Source organism: Cnephaeus nilssonii, assembly GCF_951640355.1.
Source record: "Cnephaeus nilssonii genome assembly, chromosome: 2".
In the NCBI taxonomy this organism is placed as follows: domain Eukaryota; kingdom Metazoa; phylum Chordata; class Mammalia; order Chiroptera; family Vespertilionidae; genus Cnephaeus; species Cnephaeus nilssonii.
Window position 1 is genome coordinate 28,629,733 of NC_137073.1, and position 18,634 is coordinate 28,648,366.

The 18,634-nt window shown below is 40.9% G+C and overlaps 1 protein-coding gene across 2 annotated transcripts in view; it reads left to right on the forward strand.

The window, feature by feature from the left end:
* The window catches only part of RABGEF1 (RAB guanine nucleotide exchange factor 1), a 65,580-nt gene that overhangs the window by 18,254 nt on the left and 28,692 nt on the right, over window positions 1–18,634 (forward strand). For both annotated transcript variants that reach the window (XM_079799761.1, XM_079799762.1), the window contains exons 2-3: window positions 9,903–10,088; window positions 13,177–13,343. In XM_079799761.1, coding sequence (XP_079655887.1) covers window positions 9,910–10,088; window positions 13,177–13,343 — 346 coding nt within the window. In that variant the 5' untranslated portion in view covers window positions 9,903–9,909. The remainder of the gene's footprint in view (window positions 1–9,902; window positions 10,089–13,176; window positions 13,344–18,634) is intronic.

Here is an 18,634-nt window from a genome sequence, read left to right on the forward strand (position 1 = left end):
CCGGTCGGGGGTGTGCAGGAGGCAGCTGATTGATGTTTCTCTCTCATCAATGTTTCTGGCTCTCTGGCCCTCTCCCTTCCTCTTTGTAAAAAAAACCAATAAAATATATTTTTAAAAAAACTTTTTAAATTTAATTTATTGGAGAGACATTAATAAAATTATATAGGTATTTCAGTTGTACAATTCTATAATACACCATCAGTATATTGTATTGTGTGTTCACCACCCCAACTCAAGTCTCCTTCCATCACCCGTTATCTTCCCTTTACCCTCTTCTAACTCCCCCCACTCCCCTTTTGCTCTGGTAATCACCAAACTGTTACCTGTCTTCACTTTCTTGATGCGGTCCTTGGAAGCACAGAAGTTTTAGTTCTGATGAAGTACAATTTATTTGACTTTTGTTGCTCTTGTTTTTGGTGTCATATCTAAGTATCCTCTTCTGGGAGTTTTTATAGTTTTAGCTTTTGCATTTAGGCCTTTGATCCATTTTGAGCTAATTTTTGTTTAGTGTGTGAGGTTAGGGTCTGACTTAATTCTTTTGCATGTGGCTATTCAATTATCCCAGTGCCATTTGTTGAAAAGATTGTTTCTTTTTCATTGAATAGTCTTGGCACCCTAGTGGTGACCATAAATAGGTGGGTTTATTTCTTCTCTCATAATTCTATTTTATTGATTCATATGTCTCTTCTTACACTAATACCACACTGCTTTGATTATCATGGCTTTGTGGTAAGTTTTGAAGTTGGGGAAGTATAAGTCCTTCTACATTCTTTTTCAAGATTCTTTTGCTTATTCTTGGTTCCTGTTCTCTTTTGCATTTAGAGTTCATGTGCTTATATTGTGCCCACATGGATAATCCAAGGTAACCTTTCTGTTTTTTAAAAATATTTTTTATTGATTTCAGAGAGGAAGGTAGAGGGAGAGAAAGATAGAAACATCAATGATGAGAGAGAATCATCTATTGGCTGCCTCCCGCACTTCCCCGACTGGAGGTCAAACCCGGGACCCCTTAGTCTGCAGGCCGATGCTCTATCAAGGAGCCAAACGAGCCAGGGCTAATCTCCCTATTTTAAAGTCAGCTGATTAGTAAACATAATTATCTGCAGTCCTTTTTTTTTTTGCCATGTAAGGTAACATAATCACAGGTGAAATATCAGAGAGCAAAGGTCCTGGGGCACAAAGCCTGTGGGACTGAGATTTGTGAAAAGGTTGAGAATAGTAGGAGCAGAAGTTGGACAGAGAGATATAAATGAAAGTTGTAGAAATATTAATTTGTCTGAAGTCACATTTCTAATAAGTGGCAGAACTGAGATTTGAATGCAGATATGACTAATCGTTATGATCTTATGACCAAACCAAATTGGTCTTTATAGACTCATAGCAACTATTATTGTTTTATCTTAATACCTATTGAGCTCTTAGTATATGCTAAGCAGACTTCATAGAAATCATGTTATATTTTTCTAGCTCTAGAATAGTACCTGGACAAGTCTTTGGGTACAGATAAATAGACTGTATTGGAACAAGTGTAAGAAAAAAGAAAAGAACAGTGGGGGATCAGGATTGTGTCTCAGAATCTGAGGGTAGGCAGGCAGCTGAACCTTAAGAATGGACTGAAACTGAGAAATGGAAACCTTTCAGGACCTAGAGAGTATTTTTCTTCTGCTACTTTTCTCTGCTTCTTGGTGTGTATCTATTTAACTCTGCAGACCTGTTATCCTGTTACTCAAGTCACCTGATAGAAATGGTCATACCACACTTACTCAATCATTCAAGAGAACAGCCCAGATTAGTCTCATTTCCAAAACTTCTGTTTGGGTCACATGTCCATCTCTGATTCAGTCAACTGTGGCCCTGAAGTGGCAGGTATACAAACATGGCTGCTGGCAGCCTACCCTTGTGGATTGGGGTAACAGTTCCTCAAGAAAAGGAAGGTCGATGGCACATGTGTTAATTTTAGCATTGCCCGCGGACTGAAGGGTCCCAGGTTCGATTCTGGTCAAGGGCACATACCTTGGCTGCAGGTTCCCTGGCCCTGGTTGGGTGCATGCAGGAGGCAACCAATTGATGTGTCTCTCTCATATCGGTGTTTCTCTCTGTCTCTCCCTCTCCCTTCCATTCTCTCTAAAAATCAGTGGGAAAATATCCTCTGGTGAGGATTAAAAAAAAACACTTATTTTTTTATTTTTATTTTTTTTTGTAACACAGACCTGTGATATAGTATTTGTAGTATAAAAATTAAAAAACTTACTGAATTGATATAAGGAAAAATGGATATTTCATTTTGTCCATTCCTCTTGGAGTTGAAGAAAGGGACCACAGGATGATAATGGTGAAAGATTAGCTTAGGCTCTCAAAATAGTTTGATGGAATTTGGGATTAGTATACGTATAGGCTCTAGTGATGTCCCTGCCACTTAATACCTTTTTAAAAATATATATATTTCTTTATTGATTTCAGAGAGGAAGAGAGAGACAGAAACACCAATGATGAGGGAGTCATTGATTGGTTACCTCCTGCATGCCCCACACTGGGGATCGAGTCCACAACCCAGGCATGTGCCCTGACCAGAATCAAATCATAGCCTTCTGGTCCATAGGTCGATGCTCAACCACTGAGCTACACCGGCCAGGCACTACCTTTTTGATTGAGTAGATCATAAACTTCACAGTCTTGGTGTCTTCATCTTTATTGTAAAAGGAAAGAACCTAGGGAACAAAAAGTCTTTAAAGTTTCTTTTATTTAACATTCTAGATTCTGGGTAGATTTAGTTCTTCCTCTCTACCTCAACCTCATCTACTAAATAAGTATGTTAAATCTAAATGCTGTCCTTGGAGGGCTTTAATTTTGTAGAGACAGTAAAGAGTTTTTATAAACTTGCAAGTCTCTCTGCCATGTCTCATTAGTCAATTTTTACAGATCCCACCTGCAAAGTGTGCCACTACTCCCCTTTCCATTCCCACTGCATTGCCTTCTTATTGTAGTTGACTGTTGAACACTATCCGTCTCCTGTTCTTTTCCCCCAATCCAACCTAGAAATTGCCTCTCAAATTTTATTTTATTTTATTTTTTTGTTAATCCTCACCCGAGGACATTTTTTCCATTGATTTTCAGAGATGGTGGAAGGGGTGGGGGAGAGAGAGAGAGAGAGAGAAACATCAGCATAAAAGAGAGACATTGATTGGTTGCCTCCTGTATGTCCCCCAACCAGGGCCCAGGATTGTGCCCGAAACCAAAGTGTGTGCTCTTGACTGGAATTAAACTCGAGACCCTTCACTTCGCAGGCTGATGTTTTAATCATTGAGCAAACAGGGTGGGGCTCAAGTTTTTATTTTTAATCATACAGTAAAATTGAATTTTTGGGGAGTGTATAGTTTTTATTGTTGACAGTATTACAGATGTCTCCAATTTTCTCCCTTTTTGCCCCCCTTCATCAACCCCTACCCTACCTCAGACCTTTTCTATTCTATTGTCTGTGTCCATGGATTATGCATATCCTGTATAATAAAAGCCTAATATGCTAAGTGTCCGACTGTTCGACCAGTCACTATGATACACACTGACCACCAGGGGGCAAACGCTCAACACAGGAGCTGTCCCCACGTGGTCAGTGAGCTCCCACAGAGGAAGTGCCGCTCAGCCAGAAGCCAGGCTCACGGCTGGCGAATGCAGCAGCGGTGGCGGGAGCCTCTCCCGCCTTTGTGACAGCATTAAGGAGCAGCAAGCCGAGTGGTAAGGAGCAGCGAGCAGGCGGGTGGTAAGGCATGAGGGATCCTGGACTGTGAGAGGGCGCAGGCCTGGCTAAGGAACCCCCCTCACTCCCCCCCCCCCCAGTGCATGAATTTTGTGCACTGGGCCTCTAATTGTAAATAATGGTGCTATGAACATAGGGGTGCATATATTCTTTCTTATTGGTATTTAGTTTTTTTAGGATATAGTCCCAGAAGTGGGATTGCTGGGTTGTGCTATTTTTTTTTTTGATAGATACCCTTCCCCTAATTCTAATTCCTAACAAACACTGATCATACAATATGTAAACTTTTAAAACTGGCTTCATTCACTCATCATTAAGCCTTTGAGATTCATACAATTTTTGGCTTTGTCAGTACTGCTCCTCTCGCCCCCCCTCCTCTTTTTTTTTTTTTTGCTGAGAAGCATCCATTACATGGATGTACCACAGTTTATCCATTCACTGATTGAAGGATATTTTGGTTGTCTCCTTTTTTTAATGGTCCTGAGTAATGCTACTAGAAATATTTGTGTATGGATTTTTGAGTGAACATCAATTTTATTTCTCTGGAGGAAATAACCAGAAGTGGGATTGCTGGGTTGTATGGTAAGAATATGTTTAACTTTTTTTTTTTTTTAACTATCAGGCTGCTTTTCATGGTGGCTATATTATTTGCATTCCACTAGGAATGTATGAGTGTTGAGTTGCTCTGCATCCTTGCTACCGCAGGTATTGTTGGTATTTTTAATTTCAGCCATTCTAATAAATGTGTAGTGATATCTCGTGGTGGTTTTAATTTACATTTCTCTAATAGATGATGACGTTGAACAACTTTTTTCTCTAATGGATGATGATGTTGAACAACATGTGCTTATTTGCCATGTTGTTAAGAACTGTGAAGGACCTGAGTTTTTACTCTGCGTATAGGTAACAAGTGAGCCTGCCACAGTTTCATGCATGCTGGCAGAAGACTTGAGATCCTGAGTCAGAGACAAAGTACTTTACTGTTCAAAGGGCATTTATAAAACAAGCTTCATCTTCATATGGGCTACCTTTACTCCCAAGTCGCTTAGGGGCGATGTCACAGCTGAGGAATCCAAACTTAACCCAAATCTTTTACGACAGGCAGCAAACAGACCTGCCTGACCTTTGACCTGGAGGGAAACATTGTATCTATTTTACTGGACGGTATACAAGCTTGTCCTTTGCTGGGGTGGGAGTGGGGGAGATAATTATGTGTTTCTTTGAAGAATGTTAAGATATTCAAGGATGCTTACAAAGACCTCTTGGACGAAACTGTGAGAATTGTCTTCCAGCATGTATGTTTTCTTTAGATCACTCTCTTCAAGTCTTTTGCCCATTTTGTAATTGGTTGGTTTTTCTTACTGTTGATTTTTGAGCATTTTTAAATATAATCTAGATACAAGTCCTTTGTTAAATTTGTGATTGCATGTATTTTCTCCCAGTGTGTAGTTTGTCTTTTCCTTTTCTTTTTCTTTTTTTTTTAAAATATATTTTATTGATTTTTTACAGAGAGGAAGGGAGAGAGATAGTCAGAAACATCGATGAGAGAGAAACATCGATCAGCCGCCTCCTGCACACCCCCCACCGGGGATGTGCTCACAACCAAGGTACACTCCCTTGACCGGAATCAAACCAGGACCTTTCAGTCCGCAGGCCAACGCTCTATCCACTGAGCCAAACGGGCTTCGGCTTTTCCTTTTCTTAATAGTGTCATTTGCAGAGCAAAATTTTTTAGTTTTGTTGTCCAGTTCGGGCTGCAAGTTCTAACCCACCCTCTGTGTTTCCAATGTCGGTTCATTTTTCAAAGCCTTTACAGTACTATTTTGATCTGTTTCATGTATGTGCCAGTTTGAAACTTGTGCAGTGTCTCTGTTAGTTTGAATTTTAGTCTTTTGTCCTGAATAGCATCAGATCCATTATACACAGCTAGGAGTGGGTGAGCCCAGGAGTTCACAAACAACATTTTCAGGTTGCTTTCTTGAGTTCTTGTCAGTGTGTTCTCCTATACGTTTTTTGTTTCCTAGGTTCTCATCTTTTCTGGCCAGAAAACAGTGGAGTTAGTTATCCTACTCTGTCATATACACTGTACTTCCATGACTGTCTCACATTTGGGGCCAAGAAATGGGAGGATAGAGAGTGGGGAAAATTGATAATTCCCCTTCCTCAGAGTTTGATTTCTGCAATCTGTCTTTTCAGGCATTGCTGTATGTGGTTGCTTGGGTGCTGTGTCTCAGGAGAAGAGATTAAAAACAATAAAATAGAGAGATTTTCATATTTCCTCTGTGTTAGAAGTTCCCTTTCTCCTTCCTTGAGTCCGAACTAGAGGATCTATCTCTGTGCCTTGGTGTGCGTTTCTGGGTTGGCTCAGTGATACTGGAGGGAAAAATGATAAACTTACCCAGGGTTTGGTGATATATTGAATTCTGGTCTTCTTCCCCAATTCTCCTCCTCCCTTTTGCTGTTGAGAATCCCCAAAGTAGTGCTCAATGTATATCATACATATTTTATAGCTGGACAAAGACTTCACATGGCCCTTGATGTCTGTTGCTTTTTCTTGTTATTTTTATGCTTGACTTCCTTCTAAGGGTCACCCCTGTGCTTGCATACCTTAATGCTCAGTCCAAGATTGTTGTTTGTTCAGACAAAGAATTTGTCGCAAACACTGCTAGCCAGTAAGGCTTCCTTCCACTCTGGCCAACAGAGCCTGTGCATACACACAGGAAACAGAGAGAGGCCAGCAGAAAGAGCTGGTGGCCTGCAGTGTAAATGTACTCCTTGGCTAACACATTGACTCATCAGCATAAAGGAAGTTTTGTCCGTTTTTATAGTTGATTTTGGGGGAGGAGAATTTATTGTCCACCTCACTTTATAAAAGAGAACTTCACCTCTCAAGTTTTAATGTCTTAAAATAGAGATCTCATCATGATTTCCCCTTTTCTGGAGCTTTCAGTGGTGGTTCAATCAGACTGTATAGTCTGAAGTTTTTAAAAGCCGTCATATTTGACTTCACACTTACCTTCTTCGGTTAACCTCCTATTTCTACTACATCATTTTCTTTCCTATTTCCAAGCTTTTTGTAAAAGATGTTCTTCCTGTATAGAATGTTCTTCCACTTTTGTATCATTCCTCCAAGACCCTCTAAGGTTCAACTCAAAACTCTTTAAGGCCTACACCTCCATCCCCTGGCCTAAGTGTTCTCTTCATGCTCCTTAAGTCAGAATTACCTTGTCTTTTTCTTTCCCATAGTTTTATAGCACTATATCTTTCTGCATTGCTCAGTATGCCTTTTGTGGGTTTTTTTTTGTTCTGTTTTGTTTTTTTGTTATGAACTTCCTGAGGGAAAGGACATGTTCTATCAGTTGTATTAACAATGGTATCTAGCCTGTTCTGTGCACACAGTTGGCACTTAGTAAATTATGGTAGGATCCACAAGATACAGGACTTACTTTTTTCTAGACATGTGAGCTTCTTGAATACATGCTGTGGAGTGCCACTTTTCCCTGAAAGCTCCAGAAAAGGGGAAATCATGTGCTTATTTGGCAGTTAGTTTATGGGCAGAAGAATGAAGACCATTTTATTCTGTGAATTTAAATGGAAATTGGTGAGTAGCAATTTATAATACTATCCTGGTGCTATGAGCAAATAAGACATGGTATAATAGAAGAAAACAGACGTAGGGACTTGTTAAGGTATTATTTCAAATTTTAACTCTAACATGTGTGACATTAGACAGGACCACCCCAACCCCCTTTTCAGAGCTCTCAGGTGGTTCTTCCTCACTCCCTTAACAACTATAACATGGTAGCAGCAAAAATAAAATAGGGATTGGTAAATGAATCAACCTAACAGGATTAGTAAGATCTAGTTGATTGCCAGAGATGAAGACTACCTTACCAAATAAGGAATCTTGTTAGATAATAGCTTTGCAGAAAATTCAAATTATTTTGCTGATAGTCTATAAAGGAAAGTCATAGCTAAAATTTTTTTCTGGTTTCCTAATCAACTTATGACACATATTTAAATTGGTTTCTCCTTCTGACTTTATATCTCACATAAGTCCTCAAATTTGTATCATATCTTGCCCAGTTGGTGTGGCTCAGTGGTTGTCGAACTATGAGCGAGTAGGTCATGGTTCATTTCCCAATCAGGGCACATGCCCAGGTTGTGGGCTCCATCCACATTGGTGGGGGTGGGGGTGGTGCAGGATGCACCCGATCAATGATTCTCTCTCATCATTGATGTTTCCATCTCTCCCTTCCACTCTGAAATCAATAAAGATATATTAAAGAAAAATAATTTGCATCAAATCTTAGAGGAAAACGTATTCACTGTCCAAATGAAGGCTGAATAGAGAGTAGCCCTATCTTCATATGCAATTCAAAACACATATTGAGCACCTTAGTACCATGCTGTGTTCTGTTGGGAATATAAAGCAGCTCCTCAAGATGCTTCTAGACTAAGTGAGAGGAAGTCAAACATGCGATTTAAAAATATATATATATTTTATTGATTTTTTACAGAGAGGAAGGGAGAGGGATAGAGAGTTAGAAACATCGATGGGAGAGAAACATCGATCAGCTGCCTCCTGCACACCTCTTACTGGGGATGTGCCCGCAACCAAGGTACATGCCCTTGACTGGAATCGAACCTGGGACCTTTCAGTCCACAGGCCGACGCTCTATCCACTGAGCCAAACCAGTTAGGGCGATTTTTTTTCTAATCCTTACCCAAAGATATGTTTTTCTTGAATTTTTTATTTTATTTTTTTTAGGGAGAGAGAGAAACAGCGATGTGAGAGAGAAGGATCAATCAGTTGCTTCCCATTTGTTCCCTGACCAGAGATCAAACCCCCAACTTTTTTTGTTTATGGGATGATGCGCCAACCAAGTCATCCGGGCAGGGCGGAAATGATCCTTTATGATGAAGTAGAATGGACTTAACTGGTTCCTAAATAAGTAATGTTACAAGAATGGAGGTTCAAAGTTAATTCTGAGTGGAAGGAAGCTCGTGGGAAGTTTCATTGAAGGGATGACCTTAAAATGAGCTTTCAGCAGTGAATCATCTTTGAAAAAGCAGAAGAAAAGTATAGGAAAGAATTCTAAACTGAGGCACAAACATGCATGGTTTGTTTAGGAGATGGTCATGTGAACATTACTGTGCTCAGGGATGTGAGTTGAGTTTGGACAAGTAAATTGGGGACAATGTGGTACAAGGATTTTGGAAGCTCACCTGGTTTTGAATTCCTTCTCTTTTGTTTGTTTTCAGTAGAGTTTACGTACTTTTGAAAATTTCTCGGAACCTCAGATTTCACATTTAATAAAATGGAGATAATGTCTACCTTGGGGTTTGTTTGTTTTTTATTCCATAAATAATTATATTAAATATCTGTCAATATTGTGTATGTAGTGAGTGGTGACAACTAGTGGGCTCATGTTAATTTGTCCTAGATTGCTGAGGTCCCTGAATGCCTTCTTGAAGAGTTTAGATTGTTCTGATGCTTTAATTATATTCATTTTCTTGGTAAATGTTGAATTATTTTATTTGAGACAAAATATTCACTTTTATATCACTCTATTGATTTTTTTCTGTGCAGATGTTTTTAAGTTTGCTGTAGTCCCATTTGTCTATTTTGTTACTTGTGTTTTGAGTGTAATATCCAAGAAATCATTGCCAAATTCAGTGTCATGAAGTTTTCTCCCTATGTTTTTTTCTAGGAGTTTTATAATTTTGTGTTTTACTGTTAGGTCTTTAATATAACATTAGTCCTTTCTTAAAGTGTTCATTATGTAACTGGGCAGGGAATAAGAAGTCTTTTCTTTGCCCTGACCGGTTTGGCTCAGTGGATGGAGTGTCGACCTGCGGACTGGGGGGTCCCAGGTTCGATTCCGGTCAAGGGCATGTGCCTTGGTTGCGGGCACATTCCCAGTGGGGGGGGGGGGTGTGGCTATGTCAAGAATTTGCTTTATTTAAACTGTCTTTCTTCCCTCCCTTTCTCCTTCCCTACCTCCTCCTCCTCTCCCTTTTCTTCCTTCTCTTCTTCCTTCCCCTATAACTTGAAGATATGGAATCGTTTTTGGGGTATTAATTGCTGTGCTGATAGAATAATTCATTTTCAACAACACTTCCTTGTTTGTTATTTGATTAACAGGAAGAAAATGAGCCTTAAGTCTGAACGCAGAGGAATTCATGTGGATCAATCAGAGCTCCTGTGCAAGAAAGGATGTGGTTACTACGGCAACCCTGCTTGGCAGGGTTTCTGTTCCAAATGCTGGAGGGAGGAGTACCACAAAGCCAGGCAGAAGCAGATTCAGGAGGATTGGGAACTGGCAGAGCGGTAAAAAGACTTAACTAGGGGTGGTTTTACAGGGATATAACTGGATACATAGTACTGTTATTGTCAGAATACATTTTTTCTCTTCTGTCTTGAGCTATCAGCAAGGCAGACTAATATTAAGAGAGAAAAAATTTCCCCTCTTCTTCTCAGTCAGCATTTAATGAATAGCTTCAGTGCCTTCATTTTCTCTTTTGTCTTACCATTTAAGTATTTTGTGTTTGAGGTGTGTGAGTTTCCTAATACAGACCATAACATTTGGGAGTAGAAGAATGGAGGTAAACATACTTCATGGTGGAGGCTAAATGAAGTAATATTTATGATGTCCTTAGCAGGGACTTGGCACTCGTCAGGCATTGTTTTTCCCCATTTTTTGTTATAACCAGCATGGCATCTGGCACATCACAAACACTTAGTATTACAACTCAACAAATTTGTAGTTCTTGAATTATGAAAATTTAACTTTTCCAAAATGGGTTTTGTAGGTCAGAAGTATTATTTGAGAAGTTTGTATTATCCAGAAATATGATTGATAAAAATTAAAAGATGGCATAGCTGGTGAACATAGGAACTAATAAAATGCCACAAATAATGTTAATCCTTTGCCAGAGCATACTTGAAACGGAAACTTCTCAGTAAAAGAAAGTCAAGCTGAACTCTGACCACTTTTGCTAGTTTCATATCTAATTAGCCATATTTGAGTGCCCACTTTTCTAACATCTGTGGTGAACTTACAGAATTATAAAGTACACTCACTCCTTTCGTTGACTCCATGGTCAATCAAAAAGAGAAAAAATATATATAGAACATTAACTATTCCTTCAGGTTTCTCACTGCACTCCTGATATTCTCAGTACCTGATCTATTTCCTGAAGAAGTAGAGGATACTAAACATGAAAGAAAGCTCTTAGCTTTCTCCCCTCTTCACTGCCAAATGTACTAATACCTATATTACCTTCTATTTTTAAAAAAAATATTTTATTGATTTTTTACAGAGAAGAAGAGAGAGGGATAAAGAGTTAGAAACATCAATGAGAGAGAAACGTCGATTCAGTTGCCTCCTGCACCCCCCCCCCCCCACTGGGGATGTGCCCGCAACCAAGGTACATGCCTTGACCAGAATCGAACCCGGGACCTTTCAGTCCGCAGGCCGACGCTCTATCCACTGAGCCAAACCGGTTTCGGCACCTTTTATTTTGTTTCAGAGAAAGCTGTATCTCTATTCCATTCTCAGACTAACCACCTCTCCCTGTGATTTTGTTGCTATTTCTTACTCCTTCCAATTGTAATCTCACTTGAGGTTTCCTACAGGCATGAGAATCACCTGGATGGAAATCTTGTAAAAACAATGATTGCTGGACCTCATTCCCAGAGTCTCTGACTTTATTAGGTTGGGAGTGAGGCCTGAAAATTTGCATTATGACAAGTTCCTAAGTGATGCTGATGCTACTGTCTGGGGAATCACACTTTGAGAACCATTGTTCTATAGATAGATTTTGAGATTTATTATAAACTAGAGGCCCATTGCAGGAAGATTCCTGCAAGAACAGGGCTTCCGGCGGCTTCCCTCCCGCCACCGCCACCTCTCCTGCCGCCCCCCTGCATTTTCCCTACTGCCTCTGCCCCCCACCACCCATCCCACGCTTTTCCTCCCCCCGACCCTCTGCACTTTCCCTCCTGCCTCCGCCCAGTGCTTTCCCTTCCCTCCTGCCATCTCTGCCCCCAACCCCACACTTTCCCTCCTGCAGCCGCCGCCCCCCCCTGCACTTTCCCTCCTGCCACCGCTGACGTGTGCTTTCCCTTCCGCTGCTGCCCCGCACTTTTCCGCCGCCTGCCCCACCCGTGCTCTCCCTCCCGCAGCCGCCTTGCTTTCTGCTTTCCCTCCCTCTTCCTTCTATGCTGTCTTCAGTCTTCACTCCTCCCTCCCTCAGTGTATTCAAATTAACCACCGTCTTTGTTGGGTTAATTTGCATACTTGCTCTGATTGGCTGTGGGCGTAGCGAAGGTATGGTCAATTAGCATTTTTCTCTTTTATTAGTGTAGATACCTCAAATTCAGCAGGTCTAAGGCCAAAATTAGTGCTTTTATTTACTCTAATCCTCATTTTCAACATTTTCTCCTAACCTCTTTCTGAATCAGTTAACGACATCACCATTAATTCAGTTGGCTAAAAAACATTGGCATATTCTTAATTTCTCCTTCACTTCTCACACTATCTACAACTAATTGTGCAAGTTCTACTTTTTTGAGCTTAGAGACGTCTTTTTAATTTCCCCTCCTGTTTTCTAGGTCCTATTTTCTCTCACTTAAATATTTGTAATATATTCTAAATTATTGTCCCTGTCTCTAGTCTCTCTGCCCCTCCCATTGTCACATAACTGCCTGTATTATCTTTCTAAGTATAGATCTGATCATGGTAACTTACTGGATTTACAGTCTTTTTGGTTTCCCACCACATAGTGAAATCCAGGATGATAGTGGGTCCGCAGCCAAGGTTTCTTACCACCTGGTTCCAATACACAAATAAGTCTCATATTCATCACACCATCGGTGCTCTGACTACACTGGACTTGATCTGTAACAAGAACCTTATGCCTTCACATTTGTAGCTCCTTCTTCCTAGGATGCCTTTTGACTTGGTGGAATCTTATTCATCCTTTAAGACATACCTAAATGTTACCATTGTGAAACCGTCTTGGACTCCTCCAAGAACAACATTTAGTTGTTCTTTCCTGTGTTCTCATAGCACTTGTGTTTTACTCTCTACTATAGGAGCTGTTACATTATATTTTAATTATTTACTTACCTTTTTCTTCTTTTTGACCTTGAGCTTATTAGGAAAAGGACTGGACTTTCTTTTATATAACCCTTGTACAGTGCTGAATGTACATGATCTGTGGAGAAAGTCTCTTTTAAAGTCTATAGTAGCATGTAGGATAGTTTCATGTCAGAAACTCCAGATCTATTATTTGGTGTATTTAGCCTCTAGTTCTAAAAATTTTAGATCCTCCTCAATTCGTTGAGTAATAACCTTTAGGTACAAGGAAAACTTGGAGAATATCTGGGTCATTAATCCTCTCTTGAATTACAGATTACAGCGGGAGGAGGAAGAGGCCTTTGCCAGTAGTCAGACCAGCCAAGGGGCTCAGTCCCTCACATTTTCCAAGTTTGAAGAAAAGAAAACCAATGAGAAGACTCGCAAGGTTACCACAGTGAAGAAGTTCTTCAGTGCTTCATCCAGGGTTGGATCAAAGAAGGGTAATTTTCTGATTCTCTTTTTTTCTTCTGTGCCCAAATGAAGTACAGAGTAGATCCACATACATGTAATAGGCTCAGCCTTTTAATTTCTGGAAAAGCTTTTAGAGACTGTGAACTCAGATTTGAGGGTCAGGTGATATATGAAATTGGGTTTGAGGGTCAGGCAATATATGAAACAAAAAATCTCTTTGGTTGTTTTTTTTAGAGAAACTTGTTTATTTACTCTAGGAGAAATAAAGAGAAATGAAATATATAGTTTTTTTTTAAATAAAATTCATTCCCATCTAAATGGCTGTCTTTTTGGATGTTCTATTTTTTTGTGCCTTTAATTTTTGGATCCTGGTTTATTCTCCTTTATGTGTTGTCCCTACCATTCATGTCTTATCAGAAGTGGCTGTTTCTAGGCTTGAAGTCATCTAAAAAGGAAGTTTTCTGAGAGCTTATCTGAGAGACAGTATTTGAGGAAATATATGGAGAACATATGCAAAAGGACTCACTTTGGGCTTTTAGATTGGTGAACATAACCCATAGTATGCATTTTCTAGTGCATGGATGTCTATGTACTTGACCTTATTCATCCTACTTCTTAAAATAAAACCAGCGACAGGATTATCGCTATCTAAACCAGCAACAGGATTATCACTAAAGTCACACTTGTTCTACCAGTGAGCAGTCTAGCAGTAAGCAAGAGAGAATGTCTGCTGTTAGGACCTGGTCTCTGAACATTTATGTTGGTAACCGCTGTGCAGTAAATTTGGAATAGTGAGGGGTCATGGGAACTAACACTGATGCTATCAGAAGAGCTCTTTTCTTGGGAGCCCTGTCTCACTCCCAGCCCCTCAACTTGGAGTAGTTGAGATGAGGTTTTTTGGCCTGCCTAAAGGCAGCGGAATGAATAACATCACTCCTTAAGATCTTTGCTGGTCTTGAATTTAATGACTCTTGTTTAGTTTTATTAGAGGAAAGGTTGCTTATAACCAGAAACACAGCATTTCTCTTATAAATGCAAATCTTTAAATAATCTTTTAGTTCACATGATTAATTTGGAGAATAGTCAATACCTGCTGGAGATTAAGAATATATTTGCTCATGATTTATTTATTAGGAGGTAGTATAGTAAAGTGGTTAAGAACATAAGCTTCAGAGTCAGCCTGGTTTGAGTCTCAGCTTTGCGATTTACTGGCTGTGTGACTCAGAGCAAGCTAATCTCTTTAAGCCTGTCTGTTCTGAAGGACAGTAATACTTACCATAGGCATGTCTTTAGGTTAAATGAGTTGATGTGTGTAAAGAGTTTAGCACAGTACCTGACACACATTGTAAGTCTACAGGAAGTGTTAATTATTTTAAAACATGCTGTTTTTCTGAGAGAGTAGTCTCTGCTAGTAGAGAGCTCAAGGGCATTGATCAAAGCCATTCTTTCCTATTTAGCTTAAATTCTGTTTCCTGCTTTGGGAAAAGTCTCACTAATCTTATGAATTTACTAGAGGTCCGGCACACGAAATTCGTGCGTGGGTACAGTCCCTAGGCCTGGCCTGCGATCAGGGCCATCTTCCCCAGCTGCCCGCAGCTGGCCCTGCCCCCTGCCGCCACCCACCCCCGGTTCCCCATTCTCCATTGGGTGATTGGAGCCTACCGGCCAAGGGAGGAACTGAGAGGTCAGCTGTTCTGCCCGCTTGCTGGCCCCGCCCCCGCCAAAGGTTGCCCTGTGTGTGTGGAGGGACTAGTGGGGCGGGGGCCTTGGCCTGGCGCCACCCACGCCCCCTGCTACCCACCCCTGGTTCCCCATTTGCCATTGGGCGATCCGAGACTGCTGGCCAGGGAAAGGGACCGAGAGGTGGTCAGCACGCCTCATAGTGACTGGTTGAGTGGTCATTCTGGTCATTCTGCCGTTTGGGTCAATTTGCATATTACCCTTTTATTATATAGAATGATAGATAATGAGTTGGCATATGACAGCAGATGAAATAGTACTGAAATTATAAAACCATCAGCTCTAACTGCCCCATTTTACAAATGACATGAAAGCTCAAAAGTTATCTAATTTACCCAAAGTTATATGAGTTGATGTGTTAGAGCTCAGGTCTCCTAACTCCTGGCTTAGTGTTTTTCCTTGAATTCGTGTGTGTGTGTGTGTGTGTGTGTGTGTGTGTGTGTGTGTGTGTGTTTACCCATATATTTACCTGTATGTATAGTCATTTGATGAGTTTTCTATTACTGAAGTGCATAATAATCATGTGCATTCACTGACCATCCTTGACAGTTTTAGGAAAATGTTCTAAGAGCTTCTGACAATGTGCATCATAGTATAGAAAGAAGATTGGTACTTTAAAAGAAACAATTCCAAGTTATTTTTATTTTAAAAACCTTTACATGGCCCTAGCTGGTTTGGCTCAAAGGGTAGAGTGTCGGCCCTTGGACTGAAGGGTCCCGGATTTGATTCTGGTCAAGGGCATGTGACTCAGTTGCAGGTTCAATCCCCTGCCCTAGTCAGGGTGCATGCAGGAAGCAACCAATCAATGTCTCTCTCTCACATTGATGTTTCTCTCTATCTCTCCTGCTCCCTTCCACTCTCTCTAAAAATCAATGGAAAAATATTCTCAGGTGAGGATTAACAAAAAATAAATTAAAAATAAAAAACCTTTATACAGAATATTTCTTATTATCTTTTCTTTTAGAATGATAGGTTTTTACTTTGATTTTTTTATCTTTAGTTATTTTTATTGTTTGTTTATAGAAAGCATACAGGGAAAAAGACCTCAAAGTATTGAAAAAATTAATGTCTGTAAGGAGGATGCTATTGGATCTTTTTTTTCACAAGCTTATGTAACTTTGCTAGATAGACTTAGCATTTTAGACTGATTGTTTGGCCTTTGTATGTAGGTGAGGTCAGCCTATTCTAAATGTGTTTTGATTTATTGGGTCTAAACTAAAATAGACCTTTTGTGTTTCGTGTTATTTATTTTACTTCATTAATATATGATGCCCTTGCTCTTGATATTTTACTTCTTTGGTAGCACAAAAGAAAGCTGTTAAGCCAGGGCAGCTTGGTAATAAACAGAACACAAATAACCTTCTAAAGATTTGAAGACTATTTTAATAAGCATGATATGGTTGACTGTAAAAACTTAGAGAGTTTACATATAGTTTTCTAATCTCCAAAGTAAGGTTGAGTGAGCTAAAGCTTACAGAGTAAATTACAGTGGATTGGCCAAGGGGAAATACTTGCTCATACATTTAAAAATTCCTACTTTTTAATAGCTCAAATAGATGTTGTCACCCTAAGTAAAAACTTGTAAATAGTTTACAAATTAATCTAAAGCTTATGATCCTAGAATTAAAATACTAGTCTTCCACCTAGTTATTAGATTCTAATACTGTTCTTCACTAAACTGAACTATGGTTCCTTGGAGAAATGACTGATTCCAGGGCTGGAACAGGGAAAGAGGACCCCCAAAAATATTGGTGACATGTCAAAGACCCAGAAGTGAGTTTAAATGGGTTCCCACTGGCCAAACTGGAGTATCAAAATAAATAAGGACAATCAATGTAGTGTAACTGATTGATTAAAATAATAATCCATTATCCAGCCAACTAATAAAATAGATAAATATATATATATATATATATATATATATATATATATATATATATATATATATATAAAGAGTCAGGGTCCGTAACATCCAAAACTACCAAACGGACAACTGAACACTGGAAGTCAGTCCTGTAGTCAGTGCTGGGTTGCCGCGGTGAGCCAGCACTTACTGCCACACTGCAGGCGACGCAGTGACCCAGCACTGACTGCTGAGGGGGCTGTGGATCAGTCCCAGAGAGAGGCCTGGAAAGAGAAGCAGGGTCTGATCTGCAGCCTCCATGGCAGCTGTTGATCAGCCCTTGCCTCTCTTTTTCTCCAGGCCTTGCCATCAGCCCCGCCTCTCTGATCAGGCCCAGAGATGCTGACTGGCATAGAAACCGACCAGTCAGAACCAAATCTGGGTGAACTGCGAGGAGCCAATGGCTGCCTAGGAGGCAGAGCTTTTGACGTTGACTGGCATAGAAACCAACCAATCAGAACCTAATCTGGGTGAACTGCGAAGGCAGAACCTATGGTGGGGGCTAAGGAGGGGTTTTAAGGGCAATGGCTGTTTGGTGTAAGGTGTAAGAAAGCGGTTCAATTTTTTAATGACCAGTTTGTCAATATAGTGCATATGGCTGGCTGTCAGTCCAGATATAGGGATTATGTATTTTTGTCTCCCAAGAGCATCTCCTCCTGTTGAAAAAGGCTTTCCCCCCTGCCATTTAAGGAATCCTATCCTATATAACCTATCTATACTAATAAAAGGGTAATATGCTAATTAGACCAGGTCCACTGGCCATCTTCTGGACGTCTGACTTCCTTCTGGACAAAGCCATGGTGGTAGGGGCCAAGGCAGAGGCAGTTAGGGGCGATCAGGCCTGCAGGGGAGGGCAGTTGGGGGTGAGATCAGGCCGGCAGGGGAGGGCAGTTGGGAGCAACCAGGCCAGCAAGGGGAGGGCAGTTGGGGGGCGAGATCAGGCCGGCAGGGGAGGGCCGTTGGGGGCGAGATCAGGCCAGCAGGGGAGGGCAGTTGGGGGCAATCGGGCCGGCAGAGGAGCAGTTAGGCATCAATCAGGCTGGCAGGGGAGGGCCATTGGGGGCGAGATCAGGCTGGAATGGGAGGGCTGTTGCAGGCGAGATCAGGCTGGGAGGAGAGGGCAGTTGGGGGCAATCGGGCCGGCAGAGGAGCAGTTAGGCGTCCATCAGGCTGGCAGGGGAGTGGTTAGGGGGTGATCAGACTGGCAGGCAGAAGTGGTTAGGGGCAATCAGGCAGGCAGGCAGGCGAGTGGTTGGGAGCCAGCAGTCCCGGATTGTGAGAGGGATGTCTGATTGCCGGCAGTTGGACATCTCCTGAGGGGTCCCAGATTGGAAAGGGTGCAGGCTGGGCTGAGGGACACCCCCCTCCCCATTCACAAATTTCATGCACTGGGCCTCTAGTTTGAGCATAAGTCAAGTAATTAAGTAACACATTTAATAACTAGTTATGTAATAAGTGAGATGTGGAGTCTTTAATTTGTTACAGTTAATAGTGTATATTTTTAGGTAATCTATATGTGTTTATTTTCACTTGAATAAACCAGGCAATCTAATAGGAATGATGCCTTTATTAAAACTTTATTTTGTCCTAACCACTTTGGCTTAGTGGATAGAGTGTCAGCCTGCAGACTGAAAGGTCCCAGGTTTGATTCCGGTCAAGGGCACATGCCCAGGTTGC